This window comes from Fusarium oxysporum, chromosome 6, assembly GCF_000149955.1.
Source record: "Fusarium oxysporum f. sp. lycopersici 4287 chromosome 6, whole genome shotgun sequence".
Taxonomy (NCBI): domain Eukaryota; kingdom Fungi; phylum Ascomycota; class Sordariomycetes; order Hypocreales; family Nectriaceae; genus Fusarium; species Fusarium oxysporum.
In genome coordinates, this window is record NC_030991.1 from 3,349,330 (window position 1) to 3,369,299 (window position 19,970).

Here is a 19,970-nt window from a genome sequence, read left to right on the forward strand (position 1 = left end):
GTGTGTGATTGTCAACCACTTTCCGCCAATCCATTCTCTTTTCTCTTTCAGATTTACAAGCCTATTCTCCTCAGCCTAGTAGCGCGTAGGTAAGTCTCGTATCTCTCGTATCAATTCCTGAAGGCTATAATAGACTTTTGTTGAGCTTGGTTCATGTGCTTCGGATCCTTCCACAAACCCAGGTCATTTTTGGCCTCCGTTCCGACGACAGACATACGCGGGGATCGCCCCTTTAAAGAGGTTGAGGCCTAAGCAAAGAAAGCACGAACTCGGAGTCAGATTCAAGTTAGAGCAACCGTTGAGCTCCTTAGTTGCCACTCTCGCAAAGCCCTCCAGAAATATGTGAAGTACTTTCGCCGTCTGGTCAGTTCAAAAGATACACGTTTGAAAGCAGAATAAAGCACGGACGTACATGGTATGAATGCCTTACTCGGCCATAGAATCTGACTGTGGGTCTCTGTATGATGTATTGGGCCAACGCCATGTGCCGAAGTAGCTGGGGACTCCACGGTTCGTTACTCTCCTCATACGAACACGAGGTCTATCTTCGAAAGTTTGGCATCTCTGAGCCATGGAAGAGACTAAAAAGAGCATATTGGGTTCCCCAGCACAATCGAGGGGCTCCTCGATAGTATGGTCAGTGCCACTCGTATGTGGAGTAACACTGGAATTCATCAAGAAGCTGCTTGGCTGGTTCTGCTTCCTCAATCCAACTCGTAATCAGTACCTGCTGTATCGTATTAAGCACCTCCTGTACCGCCTTGAGAATAACATCGAGCTCGCTCTTAGAAATTCTACTCAGATCCAGTCCTTTTGACTCCGGCAGCATCTTTTGCAATTCATCAATCGTGGCATAAGTCACTTCGCTGGACTGCTGCTGCTCAGTGTTCTCGCTGAATGATATGTTGCGCTGAGTCATTGGCCTGGTTCTTCCTTTGATATGAATCTGTTCAGATTCTGCCTCGACCTCCTGCTGTTCTTTGATATCCCCCTTCAGGAAGAGTTCATGGATCCTATCAAGGATCCTTTGCACTCCAGGGCACATGCCTCGTACTGGTACCTCGCGGTCAAAGTTGGTAAGGAGAGTGTTCTTGCAGTGAATGGTAATCTTCCCGTCTGCTATAGCATAGCCCCAGTCATCGTCATCGTATGTGACAGAGGGCTTACTACCTCGCGGTTTCTCCTCATTATCCTTGTAGGTATCGTCGACTCCATCGATATGTTTGTCCACAGGCAGTGTGGGTGCATTCTGTTTGTCCTGTCCTGGTCTCGCCCCCACGACTATAGTACCCTCTGCTGAATCTGAGTCGGACTCGTCGTGAATGAATGTCTCTGGTAGGCTTGATTTACTCTTGGGGGAAGTCAGATTTGAGTCTGGATCAGGTCGTGCTTGATGCGGAATCTCAGAATGTACCTATATATGTTAGTCACGATAAGTAAGAGTCTTTCCAAAATTTCACCGCCCCGCTATCACGCCCGCTACGCCACTCACCTCCCTGATGATATTGCTTGTGCTCAATACTGGTAGCTCAAGTTCCGGCGTTGAAGGAAAGTTTTGCGTTCCTTGGAGGTGTGTCAGGTATGTTTGAGGCTGAGATATCCTGTTACAATCCATCTCCTGGTATTTCAGTGGGCGTTCACCGATGTCTGAGTATATCCTATTTGCATTAGCCGAACTCGGAGCGGCCGCTTCTACTCGCGGCACACAGTCTTGTTGTAGGGTCTCGTGTGCATCTTCTGCAGGAGGTGCCTGGTCAACTGAAGAGAGAAATCCGGTAAATGAAGCACTGCTCAATGGTGCATGGTGAGAAGGACCCATATGAAGAGAAGTACTATTCAGTATCTGTGGTCGTGGCGTAAGATATCGGGGAGGCTGAAGTTTCTCTCTTGTGCTGCCGAGGCTAAAGCCATAGAGTTTGACGATCGTTTTGAGGGCAGATTCGAGTTTGTTCCATGGATGCACCCTGACACTATTCTTTCGCACGGCGACGGGCTGGGGGTCAGAGAATCCCATAATGATCTTATGGAAATCTTGGCTCCATGGATCTTTCTCGGACACCGTAGTCGGGTCAAGCTTACTCAACGTACTGCGAATAAGGTTCCTCTCTGGTAGGGAAAAAGGTTTTTTCGTGTCGACAAGGTACTCGACAAGGAGGATAATCTCGCAAGATGTAATATAGAACTCGCCTTTTGCAGCCCACAACATACACGAGACGCGTCCCCCGCCATCGGATTGACTATTGATGCTCGACAATTCGAAGGTAGTATTCAATGTCGATCCCTTTCGTGTTCTGTGGAAGACAACAATCCGACGATGCTTGGCCTTGTCCTGCTCTGACCAGTTCTCTCCCATCGATTTCAGATCACCCGTAATCTTCAAAACCGCCTTACTAGGATCAGATGAAGTGAGTTGGCAGTTTTCATCGTTTCGAGCATTAGCACTATCAATGCTAGTTTGGGTCAGCTGGAGAGCATTATTGGTCCCGCCGTCTACCAGGGCATGACCGTTGTCCCAGTTGGTGGACGTATCAGGGTAGTCTTTGCCTCCCAGTAGAGAAGGTAGTCCTGGATCTGGAGGAGATTGCCCTTGTGAAAACGAATAAATTCCCTAAGCAAGTTAGTTGTGGTACTTTATAGCTTTGCCAAGGTCCGACCGCTGTGCCATAATGTCACGCGACGTCACTTACCTCGTCGACACCATCACTTGTAACCGAGGCTGCTGGCTTGTGTTTACATTTTTTGGTGTGGCGCTCCTGATTGTCCTTTCGAGGAAACGTCTTAGTGCAATCCCGCCAGGCGCATTTATATGGACGTTCACGAGTGTCTTTGAAGCAAATGTTAGTAATATTGTTAATTCAATGGCCTGTCTTGCTTACGAATCTTCAAATGGCGTTTATATTCGCCAGGGTATTGATACCATTTGGGACAAAAAGGACACCATAATGCCTTTTGACTTCCTTTCTTGGCGGCTTTTGCCCTATGCATATTCCGTTGGGAAGCTTTTGCGCCCAACTTTGCTAGTACACCCCCAGTTGCTGGCAAGCTTTTCAGGCTCTCAGAGAATTCTGGAGTCGGCACTCTTGGTATCATTGCTTGCGGCCAATTCGAATCAATTTGGGCGTCTGGTAGCAGCGCTGGGTTCCTAAGAACACCGCTTTGCGCTGGTAGTTGGCAACGAGGTATATATTCTGACTGGATATCTCCTGTCGGCTCTTTAGAGACCTGACCTTGGCTTAAACATTGTTCCGGGAATAGATCATCAGATACTCGGGCTCTAGGCCCTCTTTTAAATGAGCTTTGGCACTGTGAAGTCGGAAAGGTTGCTAACTGGGAGGAACTTGAATGACCAGGATCGAGCGACATATTCGCGTATGGGGCCATTTCATATTGAGCAGGCTGGCTTTCAGTATAATGGGCGTAGGATCCTTTTGGTAGTATGTTGTCGTGGACTGGAGCAGTATAAAAGGCGCTTGGGTAGTCATCAGTCAATGTCTCGATTTCTGGAGCTGAATATGGAGGATCCGTGAGAGATTGTTCCACTTCCTGTGATAGTTGATGATGAGTCGGGATCAAGTCTGTTTCGGTAGCAACACCTGGATTTCCTACCTCCGTGACATAGGATGGCTGATTGAATAGTTGGAAGTCTGGGGATTGCTCGGAAATTAAAGTATCTTGATAGTCGTAAGAAAGATTGGCGGGAGGCCCTTGTTGGTTGCCATGGTGTTGTGGCATACGGTAGTCGTGGACTTGCGATTCAACATCAGCGTGATATAAGAGCCTGTTTGAGTGGTTGTTGTTTATATTGCGCAGTAGTGCTGGGTGAAAATGTATTTTTATGAAACTTGGTTGTTCATTATTGAGCTGAGAGTTATTCTCGGGTTTATATCTCTAGATGATTGTATCTAGGACTTTGAACTTTAAATCTAGGACTTTCAGACTAACAGTCTGAATCCTGAAGGGAAGGGGATTCCCGGATTTTCCAACACGCCCCCATCCACCTTGTCTTCAGGGCACAGAGTCATCGTGGACTTCAGTACTCCAAATAATACGACCTGCTTCCTCGATCGGACATGCACTGACTCGAATTGCTTCTAGAAAGTGACCGTGGCTGACGGCGTTCAATGGTTTAGTGAGTCCGTCTGCTACCTGCTCATGTGTGCTGACGTATTGCACATCAATATTCCCGGCTTCAACTTCTTCTCGGATATGGTGCTCGGTTAACGGAATGTGCTTTGTCCGTTGGTGAAGCTCAGGGTTTCTGCATAGCTTTAGGGAACCCTGGTTGTCGCCGTTCAGTGGGATAGGCATATGTAGCGGAAGGAGCAGTTCAGAGAAGAGGTTCCTAGTCCAGGCCAATTCTCTGGCACACTGGGAGAGTGCTGTATATTCAGCCTCGGTAGTCGATAGTGCCACTGTTTCGTGCCGTTTGGCCCTCCATGAGACTGTAGATCCTTCAAGTTGAACAAGCCATCCAAACGTCGATCTTCCCGTAACAGTGTCGCCTTTCCAATCCGAGTCGGCCCAAGCTGTGATGCTCCAAGCGGATTCAGGATCTTTCTTGACGCCCCCAAGCACCAGGCCGTGGTCTCTTGTCTGCTGTAGATAGCGGAGACCTCTTTTGATCATTCGTGAATGTGTTGGTGATGGATTCGACATGTATCTTGAGAGTACCGAGAGTAGGAAAGCTAAATCGGGTCTGGTTTGGGTCATTCCATACATCAGCGAGCCGGTTTTCGAGCTATAGTCTTCTCGTTCTTCTGGAGAAGCCGAGTCGCCATTGTCTCTTGGTTGCAGTGTCGAGAGTGAATTTCGCTCCATCGGGGTCTTGACCGGTCGACAATCCTCTAAGCCGAATTTCTTCAGTATTCTGGTAAAATATGCATCCTGGGAAAGGTAGATCAGCCTTGAGTTCCTGTCTCGGGTTATTCTTACTCCAAGAAAATGGCTGGCGGGACCGAGATCAGTCATTGTGAAGATCTCTCCCAGGCGGGCTTTGTACCCTTGGATTGCTTCCTTGTTGCTGCCCATGATGAGGAAGTCATCCACATATGTGATGATGATCACTCCCGTTGTGGGATTGTGATATACGGCCGTGTCAGACGTTACTTGTCGAAAGTCAAGGGATTCCAAGGCCTCCTTCAGCTTCTTTTGCCATTGCCGAGGCGCCTGTTTGAGTCCATAGAGGGATTTGATCAGTTTGCAGATCTTCTCGGTTGAGAATCCTGGCGGACGGTCTTCTGGGTGTTGGTCGAAATACTCTACAAGCCCTTCCGGCATTTCGATGAAGACTTCTTCCTCGAGGTCCCCTTCCAGGAACGCCGTCGACACGTCCATCTGCTCAATCTCCCAGTCAAGACAGGCAGCAACGGTGAGGAGGATTCTCCAAGTCGCCGCTTTGGCAACAGAGGCAAAGGTCTGGTTGTAGTCAAAGCCGAACTGTTGTTCAAAGCCTCTGACCACCAGCCGCGCCTTGAACTTGTCGAGGTTGCCGTCCTCGTTTTTCTTGACCTTGAATACCCATTTGACGGTAAGTGGCCTATTGTGAGCTTGGTTGCGGTCCAGCATGCGCCAAGTTCCTTTCGTGAGGAGACTGCGCAGCTCACTGTGTATTGCTCTGAGCCAATGCTCCCTTTGCGGACCTTGAAGCGCTTCAGTCATTGTTTTGGGCTCAGTGATCACCTCTTTTCGGGGATCGGGCAGCTTAGCTGATGTCATGGATGTTGTCGTCTGTCCATGCTGAGGATTATGCACCTCAGCATGCTGAAGATTGTTCACTTCAGACCTTTGTGGCCTTGGAGTCTTTGTCTGCTCCGTGACGGACTGTGGCCGGCTTGAGATGGGAGCTCCGTTCTTGCGGATTTCCGGCTCAACATCATGCTCAGTTTCGGTCAGGAGTTCTGTCTCCCCAACCTTTTCGTAGAATTGTACATTTGCAGAACGGACGATCTGATGTCCCTTCCTGCGAGAGGGCACCCAGCAGGTGTAGATCTGTGAACCTTCCATGCATAGGTAGATTCCAGCCTCTCCTCTTGGGCCAAACTTGTGTGATCTCAATCTTCGTTCCTGCGGTATGTGTATCGTGACTTGTGAGCCGCAGATTCGTTCTCCGGACAGATCCGGCTTGTTGTCTTGTCCGGGGAAGGCCTCGTTGAGAAAGCTTTCCATGGGAGTGAGGCCATCAATTGCCCTGGTGGCTGTCACGTTTGTCTTGCGCACCATATCTTCCAGGACCAATGGCCAGAGCTCTATCGGGATTCTTTCCGATTCCATGGTTGCTCTGACTTTGTCAAAGATGATGCGGTTAGAGCGCTCAGCAACTCCGTTAAATTCAGGAGTATATGGTGTCGTCTTGATGATCTTGACGCCGTGAGTGTACTCGAGGTTTTTGAGAGACGCACCATAGAGCTCAGAGCCGCCATCCATTTGGATTGCGTACACTCGGATGCCATACTGAGTTCGTATCTTGGAGATGAGCTGGCCTAGAAGTTCCGAAGCCATCCCCTTCCTCGTGAACGTGTAGGCCCATCTCATTCTATGCCTGTCATCTGTGGCAATCATTCCCCATCGTTCGCCTCTAATGCCCGGTGGATTGACTTTGAAGGTGTCAACATGAATGAACCCGGCCCTGGAGGCTCGTTTCCGTTTATTTCGCGGAGTCCATCGTAGGGCCTTTGCGATGTCGCAGGCGAGGCAGTAATTGAAAGGCTGATGGTCGTGGTGGCCGTCACAGTACATTCCTCTGGTCATTTTGGCAGTCTGTGACACCTGATATGCGTTAACATGGCCGAGTCTTCGGTGCCAAAGGTCGACATTCAGGCATTGGTTTGATGAAGCAGTGTGATGATTGCATGGTTCTGGCTGGAGTTCCGAGACGGCCTGGTTTGAAACAGTAGTCTTTCCGACCTCAGTGTTCACGTACAGACCGTCCCTTCCTATGCGGAGGAGACCAAAGACATCTCCTGTTGGGTCGTACATGTCGTTCCCGTCTATCCAGCCGCCGTTCTTGTATAGCCTGAGTCCTGACATGACATTTACCGGAAACTCAGGGATGAACAGCGTGTCTTTGAGGTTAATTGTGACCTGCTCACCCCATTTGTTTATGAAGCAAATTTTGACTGTCCCCTTACCGAATGGGTACACCTTCCCACCGCCCGTAACGAGGACCGTTCGGGTTGCAGGCTGCAGTTCTGTGAATAGGCTTTGGTCGTTGCAGATGTGGACTGATGAACCTGTGTCGAACAGCCATTCTGCGGTTTGAAGAGATGTTATCAAGGGAGACTTTACACGTCTCTGTATTGTCCATAGGTAGCTCGTCTGAGACGCTGTCTTCAAGAATCAGAAAAGATCGCTCAACTGTCATGTGATTTGATTCCTTGATATGGAGATTCTTGGTGCTGTCGCGTTGAAGATCATGCTCCATGAGTTCCTTGGCGAGACGGACTGCCCAGTCGGGTCGCTTATCCTTATGGGCGAACCAACAATCATTTTCATGATGTCCTCTCTTCTTGCAGTTCGTGCAGGTATGTTCCTTGTTCTTGCCGACTCGATGATTGGTTTCCTGGCTAGACTTGTTCGCGGCTCGCTGGTTCTTTGAAGATCCTCTCCTCCGGCCACTTGCCTCTTGCTTTCTTGCGGCCGGGCCCTTCCTTCCAGTCTTTTTACTGTGAGCCCAGTACGTGGAGGCAGTACCATGACTGTCATCATCATCTGATGACCTGTTTTCATCAATGAGATCTTGCTGCATTGATCGTAGTGTTGGCGGATGCTCCGAGCGTAGGAGAGCGCGCTGTCTGGCAGTCCAGTCAGGGTACTCGTTCTCGCAGGCAGTCAGATAAACAACCTTTTTGAGGGTATCTGAGATTGGTTCTTTCTGCTCGAGGAGAAGTTTGACGAGTCGTTCAAAGTCGACATTAAATTGTGGAATTGTCTCGTAAGAGCTTGTTTTGATCCGGATGAACTGGTAAAGTGTTGTCTGCAGAAGAACTGGGCCCGTGCCAATACAATAGGCCTGGAGAAGGTTGAACATCTCCTGGGGATTCTCAATCCCGACTAGTTGACTGAGTGCTTCTCCAGTGCAGTTACCTCGGATGGAGACGGCAGCTTTTGCCGCCCTGATCTTTTGATCCATAGTCTGCTGTTCCTCGGGAGGGTAATCACCAAAGACAGCATCTTCGAGGCCATTGATCCGAAGAATGGCCTTCTGAGCTGGGCAATATTGCTCCCAATTGGAGGGGCCGCCTAGCTTGAGCTCTTGCGGAAGGAAAAGAGTATTCTTTTCAGAGATGACCGTGGTACTGTCATACATTGAGGATGGTGTGTGGTCTTGACCTGAAGCACCAGGTTGCGACGATTCGGATGCAGGCGATACTCTGATTGTGTTGCGAGTTCGCATGGTGGAAGGTGGGGCTCGTCGTGACGTCATCTTGAGTTGAAGTTAAAGTTTGGTTCTTTGATTCAGAAGAGAAACCCGGTGTTTGCTAACCCGGGCTCATAACCTGTTGTTTATATTGCGCAGTAGTGCTGGGTGAAAATGTATTTTTATGAAACTTGGTTGTTCATTATTGAGCTGAGAGTTATTCTCGGGTTTATATCTCTAGATGATTGTATCTAGGACTTTGAACTTTAAATCTAGGACTTTCAGACTAACAGTCTGAATCCTGAAGGGAAGGGGATTCCCGGATTTTCCAACAGATCATCCAACAGGGCATGTGACAACCAGTTGACTTTCGGCCTTGACGCGCTCGAGCCTTTAGTGAGGCCCGATAGCATCGGTAGTTTCCGATCGATTTTGACTCATCGGATAACTTTATGGATAATTGGGCGGCGAAACCATGCTACATCATAACAACCAAATCGCGATCTGGTGGAGGCTTCAGGTGTGGGGATGTGACCATAGGCTATCGAACAATATTGTCAGTATGTACTCGACTGGGGCCTTCTTAATCTGGCACCAACTGACCGATTCCCAAGCCAAACTGGGGATCCAAGCCACTGTGAGCCCCCAGCCGTTGTTAACTTGGCGTTATCAGTTCCACTTCTCGTCAATTGGGCTGGTTCGTCCGCCCATGGTAGTCCTTCCTCTTGAGCACTTCTGACCGGTTAGCATGCATTGATGTAGATGTGTGGATGGCCATCGAATGTGTGAACGAGATGAATTGGGGCGGAGTGTGACGGTCGAAAGGTCCTGGGAATCAAGTTACACTCCAGGTTGCCGACAGACTCATTCCCCTCGACCAATATCCACCTTCAACAACAGCGCCTCGGGCTAGGCAGACTAAGAGAGCTTTCCAAGGCAAGCCATCCCCTCCTTTGTTTCTCGTTCATCTCTATCCTTAGATTCAAAGGAGGTGTGGAGAGGTTCGGCGAGATGTGAATTTGTCGGCAATCGAAGAGATGGATGACAGTATAAAGTTGCGGGACTGCAGTACTTAAGTAAAGGATAATGACCTTTGTTTAAGGACATGAAGATAGCCCCGAGATTTTGGAAAGGTTCATCGGAGCAGCAGTCTCACCAAGCTAGCGCTAGAGTGACCTGGTGAAGTTCGCGGAGTCACGGTGCCTTTGCGGTCAATGTCTGACAAGTTCAATGCTTGCAGGCCAGTCTTGTGATCCCGGCAGCAGTGATATCGAACATCTTGGTTCTCAAGCGGTGCTTGATGCCTCGGTTGTGGACTCCGTAGTTGTGTTCATGTCTTTCGCACATGTTGAAGGCCGCTCGAGTTCACTAATAGTTGGTGCCACCTTCAGACCCTTTGTGAGATGTAGATCAAAGTTCCGTGTCCCATTTTCTTTTCGTCATGGGAGTGTCACATGGCTGGGCGGTCGATTTGGCCGTCCATGTCGTTGTTCAGGGCCTGGGCGGTCTCAGTATTTTCAAGACCCGAAGCTGAGACGCGTTATGACGACCCCCTGATCTGGGATGAAAACGTGAAGAGTGATGAATCGATTGCGGCACTCTTCACAAGCATTACTATGCATTAGGCCTTGTGACGCCACGATAAGATTCAATATTTTGGTCGACTTCAAGTGGGGTCAGTGGTGCATGTCCCCACTGCAATTTGGTTGTTTGCCGTTGTACCATGCACAAGACCCACCAGCCTGCCTGAGGATTCATTGACGCCCTTACTTGACTTCATTTCCAGCAACAACACAGGAGAGACATCAGCAGCATCAACATCAATCTCAAACTTTAGTCTGGATATCTTTCCCAACCTTCTTCACAGATCCACCATGGCTACTATTGACCCTGCCGTTCCACAATACCACCGGGCTCGTATTGCCCAATATGTTTTGAAGCGTATGCGTCAGAAGTCCCCAGAAAGTACCCTCACCGCCAAGAACCTCCTGGCGATTGTTGAGAAACCACCTTTGCCACTGACAGTGGAGATAACATTTCCTCGCATCACCTTTTGCTGCGGCTGCATGTGTAAGCCAATTCCCCGTACTTCTCTTGCCAGCTAATAACTTTCACTACAGGCGGATCCTATGGGATAGACTGCCCTTGCCGCGGCGAGGGTTGCCGTTTAGGAATGAGAGTCCATATTGACATGGAAAAGAACCATTGGAAGCGCGACTTAACGCCGCCACAATATGCTCCCTCCCCACCTGTGACCTTGACGGAGGGCCAAATCATCAAGGTCGTTCCACACAACTTCAAGGCTCACCTCAACGCTATCCTTGAACCATTCTTACGCGCCGCGATCTGTGCCTACAATGAGAAATATGCTAAGTGGGCCTATGGCCACATTCTCAACCCTGACTCTCGTGAGCTCGATTATCGCTTCAGAACTCTAGAGGATCAGCTTGAAGCAACTACAACTCAGATTTTCAACAGAATCTTAGACGATGTAGGCGGGCTTGAGGTGCTTGATAGGAACAGCACAGACTTCAGGGAGAAAATCATGATGGGCTCGATCACTGCTTTCACGAGAAGAGCATAAGAAGGGAGACGGGGATGGTAATCAACACGAGAGCCTTCTCGGTCCGGGGAATGCTATTGTAATTTTCATAACAGTCTATATCCCTATCATTCTAAACCACAAATCTCGAATTCTGACTACTACAAGTTTCAATTTTCCGTGATCATTCTATCCTGGCACTTTTAGTCATGTAGGTGTCCATACTGGCTGGCCTGGGCCCTGGGTCGTAGAGGGTGAGCTGAATATAGTATTTTCGGATATGTAGTGTTGCCGTAGTGTTCGAGATTATTCCCAATATCGAGATAATCATACTCGTAACTCTGGGCTCCGGTAAGGCACAAGATAAGGCCGCTAGGCTATTAAAAACCCCTACGCGGACGGTTCATCGAGGAGACGCATATCGAAGAAGGAGCAGAACTCTGACTTGGAGTCTTCGACAACTGCGGTGAAGAGTTCATCCTCTACCATGGCGATCTCAAAAACCTGCTCATGTTTAGGGTAAAAAAGATCTTGTCGACCGGGCCAGTAGACTCATAGTAGGTCCTTGCATTTCCTCATGCCAACGGGCCAGTAGAGTTGTCTCTTTTGCAACTCGACCTAAATCGTACTTGTAATCGACCATACGTAGACGAACGTATTGGCCGCGGAGCCGTTCCAGATGATCGTGTTGTGGTTGACGTTGTACCCGTCCGCGAGGAGGAAACAAAGAAACAAAAGCGTCCTCTGCGTGGAGGATACCTTAGAATTTGACCAGGTCTTGCATTAGCAAGTTAGAAATGATCTCGTAGTTGTTGACGATCTCGGGCAATGTGGTTCCGCTGACCGTCAGGTAGTTACTTTATGTCTCGTCCCTCCGCCTAGCTCCCAAAAAGCTAGCTCACCTTAGGTTCACTCTGTTGATTCAAGCTCTCGGATAGCAAAGGGAACATGGCGTCTCAGGCTGGGAGCGCATTGCCGAATACCCATGACATTGGATGCCTCAAAGCTTGTCATGATCTTTCTGGATCTTGCCAGCGTGTTTAATACAAAGATGACTGTAATTACCCTATTGCCACAAGGCTGGTGAGACGGCGACAAGATGTCTCAACCTATAACTTCTACAAATAATCCAATAAGTGAGGCCCAGGAACAAATTATTCCTGACCTTGTGCCATGCTTGGTGTGCCATCAAGTTTGCTAAACATTGTAATGAAGATAGGTTGGTGCGTAATTGATATGCTGACTAACCCGGTATTGCTGTACCGGGGCGAGTCTATTTTGAATGAAGTAATAGATTGCTACGACGCAACCCTCACAGCATGTCATCTAACTCATATCGCAGAAAAACTCAGTGGTATAGTATATAAATATCATATCACTTTGGTTTTACAAACACAGGAATAGAATGCTTGACAGGCACCGGGATGACAGCATGGATGGCGATGATGAGATTGAGCCTCCAGGACTTGGTATTGTTTTGAAAGGTCTCGCGGCCGTAGGAGGGTCAAAGTTAATTCATGCTTATCCGGGATGAGCCCGGCGAAAGTAGGAGGTGGGTGGAGTTTCGCAATTCGCTCCACATCCTCACACATGTGCAGACAGACATTCAGGTCAATAGCATCCATGGCATCTTGCGGAACACATACAAGTCGCTCTTTTCAAAGAATTAAATCTCAGATATGGTGATTCTAACTGGCGGAGGGAAGGATCCACAGTGAGAATCCTCGAAGAAGACAGGTCTCTTGGACTGGACAGCATCAGACGGAGCCTCCCAAGGGCTGATCCCGACACTTGCCTCCTGGTGGGCGATGTCGAGCTTTGATATGTTCTGCTCTCCACTTTCAGAGCTTTTGGGGAATCTGATCTCTCGGTTATTTACTTTCTGCCGTTACCACTGCTAAAATTCCCGGAGCTTCTTCTTCCAGATCCTGTCACTTTCCTTAAAGGCCGCTTCAGTGTCTATCAGCTCAGATACGATGCTTCTGGCAGCTGTTTCACACTGAGAACGGTCGTAGTTGAAAACAAGAGCTGGCAAGGCGTTCTGTTCGTGAAGCTCATATGCCAGAGTGAAGAGCCTGTCAATATTGTGAACAGGATTTGAGTAACTGCAACGTTGTATCTTGGCGGTACTGTCAGCTTGCACCGAAGGGTCAACACTCTGTTGCAAAGCGTAGAAGGGAGACTCTGGCTTCTCCATGGCCTCCTTTAACGTCTTCTTTAAATGCTTCTCCCACTCGACAATATGAGTCTTTTCGATGACCTCTGGCAATTGAAACCATCGTCGGCTTGTCCAATACAATGAACCTCATAGAATATGATTCTCTTGAAACGCCGTGACCATGCGGTTGAGCTGCTGGCGTTTGTCGAGGCTAGGAGCATAATCCGTAACATGTGAGGCGCTGTAACCAATATTTGGCACCGAGGAGGGTTGTTGATGCGGTAATCGCGCGTGTGTGAATCCCCCAAACGGACTTTCCCTCTTGCATCCTGAACCTTTAAAAGAATCGGGCCTCGATCTTCGTAGCGATCTGATTCACAAGTACTTTTGTGGAAGCGACGTACACCAGGACTCCATCGTCGCTCTCCTCAAGTACCCTCTTCATGGCGTAGAAGGAGGTGAAGGTCTTTCCTGCAGACGTTGGAGCCACAATCAACAAGCATTCATCGGCATCCCGGTCCGGTGGAAGAATTCTATGCTAAAAACCCCAGTTTTTCGCCGATATCGTGGCACGGAGCTCTCTGCTGATGAGGCCATGCTGTATTTTAAGGTCAGAGACCACATAGGGCAGCAGAGTCTTGACTCGGGATATGGGAGGCAATGGACTCCTCGGTTCGCTAGGAGAGGTGCTGGCAACGCGGCTGATGGTGCGTCTTCGAATAGCATATGTCCCTTAGATGCCGGCTCTGACGCCGTGCCATCATTTTTCCCTTAACTGACTGTATTCTTCACAGGAGACGCGCCCAACTCCGTTCGCGATCAGACGATGTGCCAAGATCCTCGGTTTATGACCTTCCAAAGCGCGTACCTCAACGAGATTGCGAATTTTGACCTCCAGAATGCGTTCCTAGAAGAATAGAAGGAACGCCAGCTGTTTCGGCTGTTCGCACATGCCAGCCTCACGCGCGATCCTCGAGCTACGGCAGACATGGTGCCTGACTCAGTCTGGGCCAACCTGGCACCATATCCGGAAATCGTCGAGCTTCGAGAACAACGCGCACAATTGAAGCGGAGCAAGTACCGCATCGAGGGTCATGAGGACGAGGAAGAGATCCGACAGCTCACCAACATAATCCGAACGAAGAGGGCGTACCGCGAAAAGCAGGTCGCCAAAGAATGCCGCGAGGATTACTTCTAGCACCGTCCCACTTGAGACATTGAGTAGCAGGCACGCGAGACGGTCAAGCGTCATCGCGTCCAGCAAAACGTCAGGACTGAGGCTTAACCTCACATCAAAGCGGACAGTGAGCCTGAGCATAACCTCAACCAATTTCTTCTCCTCATGCAACCCGGAAAACGCCCGGACTGTATCGGCGACGCGCAGCTCTCCCTCGAAAAGCGTGCTTTTTCGTACTGCCGTCCGACCGTTTGGAACGGCCATTTTGATGACCAGCACTTGATCGACCGCGAGAGAGCACTGCAATGTGGTGACAAGATAGTGTGTACACACCCTGCTTGTCGCAGCCAAAACCAAGGACAAAATCTCGGATTCCATTATATGGACCAGTTTAGGACCCATGTGCAGATAATTCATCGGGTGACGCTGCGATCATCGTGCTAAGTGGAGCAAAAGCGATTGCGCAAGCTGAGGCGTCGAAAGATAGTTGAAGGATAAGCATGACAAGTTTGGAGCAATAGATAAAAAATAGAATGTTGGGGTAGCTCAATTCAATCTGGCTGAACTAATATGGCTCGATCGACTACCGCATACAATTCTTGCGCAAGGCCCAAACCTGCTTGTTGACATAATCCAGTACAGCATCATTTTGTCTCGAGTATTCCGGATGATCAATATTGCATAAACCTAGATGATAGACAGAATCGTACTGGCTCCCTTTAACTAGGTTGCACTGGTTTCTTCGTTGTTGCGCGATATCATGTTGCGTACGATGATGCGGCCCTCTGCTCGATCTTTCTCTTTAAAGATGCTCAAACCATGAGCCTGGAGGAACTTGAACTCGTCCCCATAGTGCTTCTTCACCCATGCATTCTCATTCGCTCTCAGAGGCCCCTCGTCTATGTCTTTATCCAGTAACAGAAGTTGAGCGTTATCATGCTTCTTTCTTTCGCTGTCCGGCCATTCCACCCGAAGTAGGTATTTCGTGAATGGATCAAAAGGTGGAGGTCCAACCTTGGGGCCGACCGGAGGTCCGCTGAGACGAACTTGGAAAAACCGGGCGGCTTGGGGCGCCGGCATAAAATAGGCTATGCGGCGGCTATCAGAGAGTCTGTGGATGGAACCCGAGGAGGTTCCAGAAACCAAAGTGACGACATGGTAGTCATCTAGAACGGGCGACCCGATGATGTTGCAGATGATGCTAGGGGCGTGCAGTACGTTCCTCAAACGGAGGGTGCCATGGGAGCGTGGACCATTTCGGTTTGGGGATGCCTTCGTGGGAAGGTCGACCGTACCTATGCCGATAACTTCAATCAGAGTTCCAGTCATGCTGTTAATAGCAGAGTTGAGGGAAACGTAATCGTCACCGAACCAAGAACGGTCTTTAGCAACGCTGGTCTTGTTAGAAGGTCGATCTTGCATCGCCAGTCACGGAGCCAGCCGGAAGGGAAATACGCACTGAACGTTGGAATTGTTGGACCAAACCCAAGTGGGGCAAGGCAGGTTAGCCTGAGGTGTCCTCTGCAACGATGCCATCGTGAGGATCAAATTTCTCAGATAGTGTGCAATATGAGACTTGGTGCTGTACCACGAGCGCTTTAAAAGCACCCTGGCTTACCAGTCAGGAAAAGAAGCAACAAATGAGTCTACTCAGGTCGTAGTTTACAAATCACCATTGTCAGTATGGTAGAATTAGTAATTCGTAGATATATCTTACCTTTACCTTCAAGGGATTCTACCTAGGGAGGACTTCTTGTTGACTTGTTGAAACCAATTCCCATTGGTTGGCTTTAGCTCAGCTCAAAGCCAGCCCCCGTCATTTCAAGCCAATCAAAAACCCGGCTGGAAGTGCGTTGTTGCGAGCGTCGCCAGCATGCGATAATGTCGTCCCCAGCAGGCTTAGGCATGTCATAGCATACCAGTATCATCGCGTAGAAGCAAGACATCAGTGTCCTGTGCATGCAAGCCTTGCAAAAGGATGTACCCTCTGACGGTTGTCAAGTACCCCATCTATAGGCGAGAGGGTTTATCTGGAGGTGACGTTAGCGGCCGGGACGTGCTTCTGCGCTACAAGGGCTGTCAATGACCAGGGCGCACAGAACACAGCCCTAAGGCAATAGATAGGCTCTGTGGTGGAGATGCGACCCTGAAGTCCCCCAAAGATGATAGATGGATTTAAAATGCGGTCGCTACCTATTAGTCAAAAAGGGCAGGCGACCCTTGGTCGTGCCCCGCGTGGCAATAAATCTATCTACACGATCATGACGAGTTGTAGGAGTGGGTGAGAGGGCCCTGACTTTGCTGATGTTTAGTTGTGTTTGCTAATGCTGGATTAACACCTGGATGTCCCTGTCGCCCTCGAGCCTTTGTTCGGCATGACGATACGGAACTTTACTCACAAGTGAAGGCTCCAAGTAATGGCACTCAATGGATATGGGGCAGCCAGGCAGACCTCATGCGCCCTACACAGGCCGCTCTGTCACAGCCTGGGATGGTATGTACAACGCCATGGAGGACAGTCAAGGCCCAGAAGCTCCACGACCCTGTGGCACCAATGATCCGCAGCATGACTATGGCCATAACAGTATCCATACGAATAATTATGAGCAAGCACTAAATAACGAGCTCTCCGACTCATCCACCGATAGTGATCGAGAACTCTGTGTTGGCAAATGCCAGTCCGATTATTGCCCACGATGATACAGCCCTTGGCACAATTGACAGCTGTAGCCGACGAGGGTTGCTAAAGTTTCTAGGACAGTCACAAAAACTGGAGTTCAGGTGTAGAAATGATGGTCACAGAGATGTTGGGCTTCTCCATAAGAGCCCGTCGTCGATAGAACGTTTAAAATTTGTTTGTTTGTTTGTTTGTTTGTTTGTTTGTATATTTTTCGTCTGGGTGGCTGTAACGAAGCCAGATCTCCTACTGGAGCAAAAGACGTGCTGAGCTAGCTAGGTACAGGGAAACCCCGCTTCCTTCACCATCCAGCATACCAATGGCACAAAAGGTGCTGTATTTCTCAAGCCCGTCACCCGTCAGCGGGTTCGGGGGCAATCTATTGTCGAACTTTTTCCACCGACCAGAATTCTCTCGCGCATCACTACATCTGCCGACGCAGTCCACAATCTCCAGTAACCAAGTTGTAGCTCGTAGTCGACTGTCGCGGCGGCAGGGAAAAACCTCGGGAAGGAATCAGAGGCCGACGGTGCGGCTTGCCTTCAAAGGAGAAAAACCCATCGCAATCGGCGTCGTTGATCGGGAGGATGTCGCTACCGATGCCATGGGCATCGTCCTCCGATATCTAAGGCGTTCTGGTTCTGAGGTGCCGCCATTAGATCCGACAAAGGTGTTGTCAGAGAAGGCGAACTCTCCAAAATTCCTTCTCTGAAAACTGCTGTTAGGGAGCCGATAGCATCCCCGCAGTTTTGTGTGGTCGCGTGGCCTGCAGAAAATCCCGCTCCTAACACGGCACTAACAGTGCGTGCCAAGAAAGAATTTTTACAGGGGAGAGTTGGGGAACGTTTAAAATCACCATGGTGGTGTTGCGCTGCAGGGTAGGTCACCTAACTCTCGGCCGTACTGGGTAGTTGTGGTTTGTCGCTTTGCCAGCATGGAACTCTGGTCAATCAAAACTTATCCCCTGGCCAATTTTCTTTGGTTATCCGGATACCAACTCAGTCCCGTCCTGCAGAAACTGGATGACCTTGGATGGATGAGGGCAGCCGCGTTGCTTCACGATACAATCCGATTCATCGAACCAACCACCGCTGCGAGTGCCTCCAATATGGTGTTGTCCTGGCAGGTACCGTACTTTAGAGCGATACGCTAGCTTCCTCCTTACGATCCACGAACCTGCTCAAGTTGATCAACGCGACCTGCTCTGACGCGTCCCTCGCTCGGCCGCATCGCGGCATTACCTCCTACCAAGATGATATTATGAAAGGTGCACCCGAACCTCTGTTCGCTTCTCTCTACTTCTTACTGACTATCTTTACACAGGCCGGCCTGTTTTCCGATCCCGCTCGTAGCTCTTCTAGTCAACTGTTGTTGTGTCGTACTGTCCAAGACTGCCTCAAATCTAGCCCGATGATCGAGATGCCTTCTGGCCAGCGACCCCACGGCGATGTCGTTGCCGTATGGAAGGTACCTTAGGGTGACGATTCGCATCCCTTCCTCGCCCATCCGCGATCATACTCACCAGCGATCGATACCCTGTCCGCGACCGATTCACCGACCTTCACCCCGATCTTCACCGCGCGATTTGTGAAGCAACAAGTTCTGGTTCATATAATTGGATGTTGATTGCAAGCCCAAGGTTAGATAACCTACAAGGATGGCAGTTCCTACTCGTCCATCAATCCTCCAGCGCTGCCAGTATTTTGGCTTCATTCAGTTGTAGCGATATGGCGCTTTTCCGAGCCCTTGGTTTGCTCGATACTGCCCAGTCTCATCACGGATGCCCTCGACAAAGTTCTTCACGTCATGTGCTGTCACAAACTGGCTCGTCCGGAATCTGCAGCCGCCCTTGTTTTCTGGGACAGGTTCTGGGGACTCACTTACGAGGGTAGGCCTAACATTCTGTCCCTCCATTTCGACTGTACTGACCGATCCCTAGAAAAATTACGGTATCTCTTCCTCTATCTAACTACGCCTATAGTCCTTCTCACCAGCTCCATTACCTGCTACCTGACCAAAAGCTCCGACGGATATCCTGGCAGCCGAGGTGCCTTCTTGCCGGCTATTCCAGGACGTGACATCATTTCTGTTCTGAGATCACACGACACATGAACCTTGACCAGACTTCCACATACGGTCAGCTTGATCGTCAGTTACCCTCGGTCCTTCGACAACTAGCCATCCAACTGAGTTGTGGTTCGATGCCAACTTGCCACTCGATTCCGCCTGGCCGAACGTGCATCCATACACCTGTACGTGTGTATCCGTACGCAAGGTGACCGGAATGTGCCCCAGCTTTCGTCCTCAACCCATTCCACTGCCAGCGTCGCCATTTTCCGCAACGAGAGCCAGCAAAGGCAACCGCAATCTACTGGTCAGGATTGACGCCCTGTAAAGGATCTTGCTCCATCATTTGTCTTGCTCTCATGCACAAGCGGGCGAGCCCGTCAGCGTCTCCTCAAAAGCAGCAGTGTTATCGCGACCAGAACAATTCGCGATTGAAAATCCATGGTGCACGCCATGCCAGGTTAGGGAGGGGAATTTCACGCCTCACCAGGCACGACACCGAGCCATTACCGCGATTCATGATCCTAGAAGTAGTGACCGGATCTTTCGCGCGGATACGAGCCGAAGCTGAGAATGCAGCTGTTGTGGAGGAGAAAAATGGCAAGAGGAGTGCGACGTTTAATATTGCGGAATTTGAGGAGAGTATGCCTCTGCTGGTGGGCTGTTATCGCGAGACGTTGCGTCTTGTGAACCAGACTCTTAGCACGCGACGCATCCTCCAAGACACAAGCGTCACAACACCCGAAGGAGCAACATATATTCTCAAAAAAGACACAGACTTGCAACTCCCGGCTGGCGTAGCACACTACGAGGACAGTGTCTGGGGCGCAGATGTCAACGTCTTCAATCCAGAGCGCTTCCTCCCATCATCCAAGGGAAGCACAGAGGATGAGCGCAAGCGAAAAGCAGCGTACATACCCTTCGGAGGCGGTCGCCATCTGTGTCCAGGCCGCAACCTCGCTTAGCAGAGATAATCGGCTTCGCGTCTGCTCT

The 19,970-nt window shown here is 49.7% G+C and overlaps 8 protein-coding genes across 8 annotated transcripts; 4 read left to right on the plus strand and 4 right to left on the minus strand.

The window, feature by feature from the left end:
- Positions 1-637: 637 nt before the first annotated feature.
- FOXG_13992 (uncharacterized protein) lies at positions 638-3,732 on the minus strand (the record flags this gene model as incomplete). The annotated part of the gene is made up of 4 exons (XM_018394060.1): positions 638-1,414; positions 1,493-2,608; positions 2,688-2,824; positions 2,877-3,732. The coding sequence occupies 4 exons, from the start codon at positions 3,730-3,732 to the stop codon at positions 638-640; spliced, it is 2,886 nt and encodes a 961-aa protein (XP_018253484.1).
- A 6,498-nt stretch (positions 3,733-10,230) lies between these two features.
- On the plus strand, positions 10,231-10,940 carry FOXG_13994 (uncharacterized protein; the record flags this gene model as incomplete). Its single annotated transcript, XM_018394061.1, has 2 exons — positions 10,231-10,426; positions 10,477-10,940. 2 exons carry the CDS (start codon positions 10,231-10,233, stop codon positions 10,938-10,940), a joined length of 660 nt encoding a protein of 219 aa, XP_018253485.1.
- Positions 10,941-12,795: 1,855 nt separating this feature from the next.
- Positions 12,796-13,095, minus strand: FOXG_21325 (uncharacterized protein; the record flags this gene model as incomplete). Its single annotated transcript, XM_018401658.1, has 1 exon — positions 12,796-13,095. The coding sequence occupies one exon, from the start codon at positions 13,093-13,095 to the stop codon at positions 12,796-12,798; it is 300 nt and encodes a 99-aa protein (XP_018253486.1).
- A 496-nt stretch (positions 13,096-13,591) lies between these two features.
- On the plus strand, positions 13,592-14,254 carry FOXG_21326 (uncharacterized protein; the record flags this gene model as incomplete). The annotated part of the gene is made up of 3 exons (XM_018401659.1): positions 13,592-13,763; positions 13,851-13,959; positions 14,014-14,254. 3 exons carry the CDS (start codon positions 13,592-13,594, stop codon positions 14,252-14,254), a joined length of 522 nt encoding a protein of 173 aa, XP_018253487.1.
- A 702-nt stretch (positions 14,255-14,956) lies between these two features.
- Positions 14,957-15,769, minus strand: FOXG_13996 (uncharacterized protein; the record flags this gene model as incomplete). The annotated part of the gene is made up of 2 exons (XM_018394062.1): positions 14,957-15,626; positions 15,693-15,769. The coding sequence occupies 2 exons, from the start codon at positions 15,767-15,769 to the stop codon at positions 14,957-14,959; spliced, it is 747 nt and encodes a 248-aa protein (XP_018253488.1).
- An 891-nt stretch (positions 15,770-16,660) lies between these two features.
- FOXG_21327 (uncharacterized protein) lies at positions 16,661-16,933 on the plus strand (the record flags this gene model as incomplete). Its single annotated transcript, XM_018401660.1, has 1 exon — positions 16,661-16,933. One exon carries the CDS (start codon positions 16,661-16,663, stop codon positions 16,931-16,933), a length of 273 nt encoding a protein of 90 aa, XP_018253489.1.
- Positions 16,934-18,623: 1,690 nt separating this feature from the next.
- FOXG_21328 (uncharacterized protein) lies at positions 18,624-18,824 on the minus strand (the record flags this gene model as incomplete). The annotated part of the gene is made up of 2 exons (XM_018401661.1): positions 18,624-18,766; positions 18,791-18,824. 2 exons carry the CDS (start codon positions 18,822-18,824, stop codon positions 18,624-18,626), a joined length of 177 nt encoding a protein of 58 aa, XP_018253490.1.
- A 512-nt stretch (positions 18,825-19,336) lies between these two features.
- FOXG_13997 (uncharacterized protein) lies at positions 19,337-19,942 on the plus strand (the record flags this gene model as incomplete). Its single annotated transcript, XM_018394063.1, has 1 exon — positions 19,337-19,942. The coding sequence occupies one exon, from the start codon at positions 19,337-19,339 to the stop codon at positions 19,940-19,942; it is 606 nt and encodes a 201-aa protein (XP_018253491.1).
- Between the last annotated feature and the right edge of the window lie 28 nt (positions 19,943-19,970).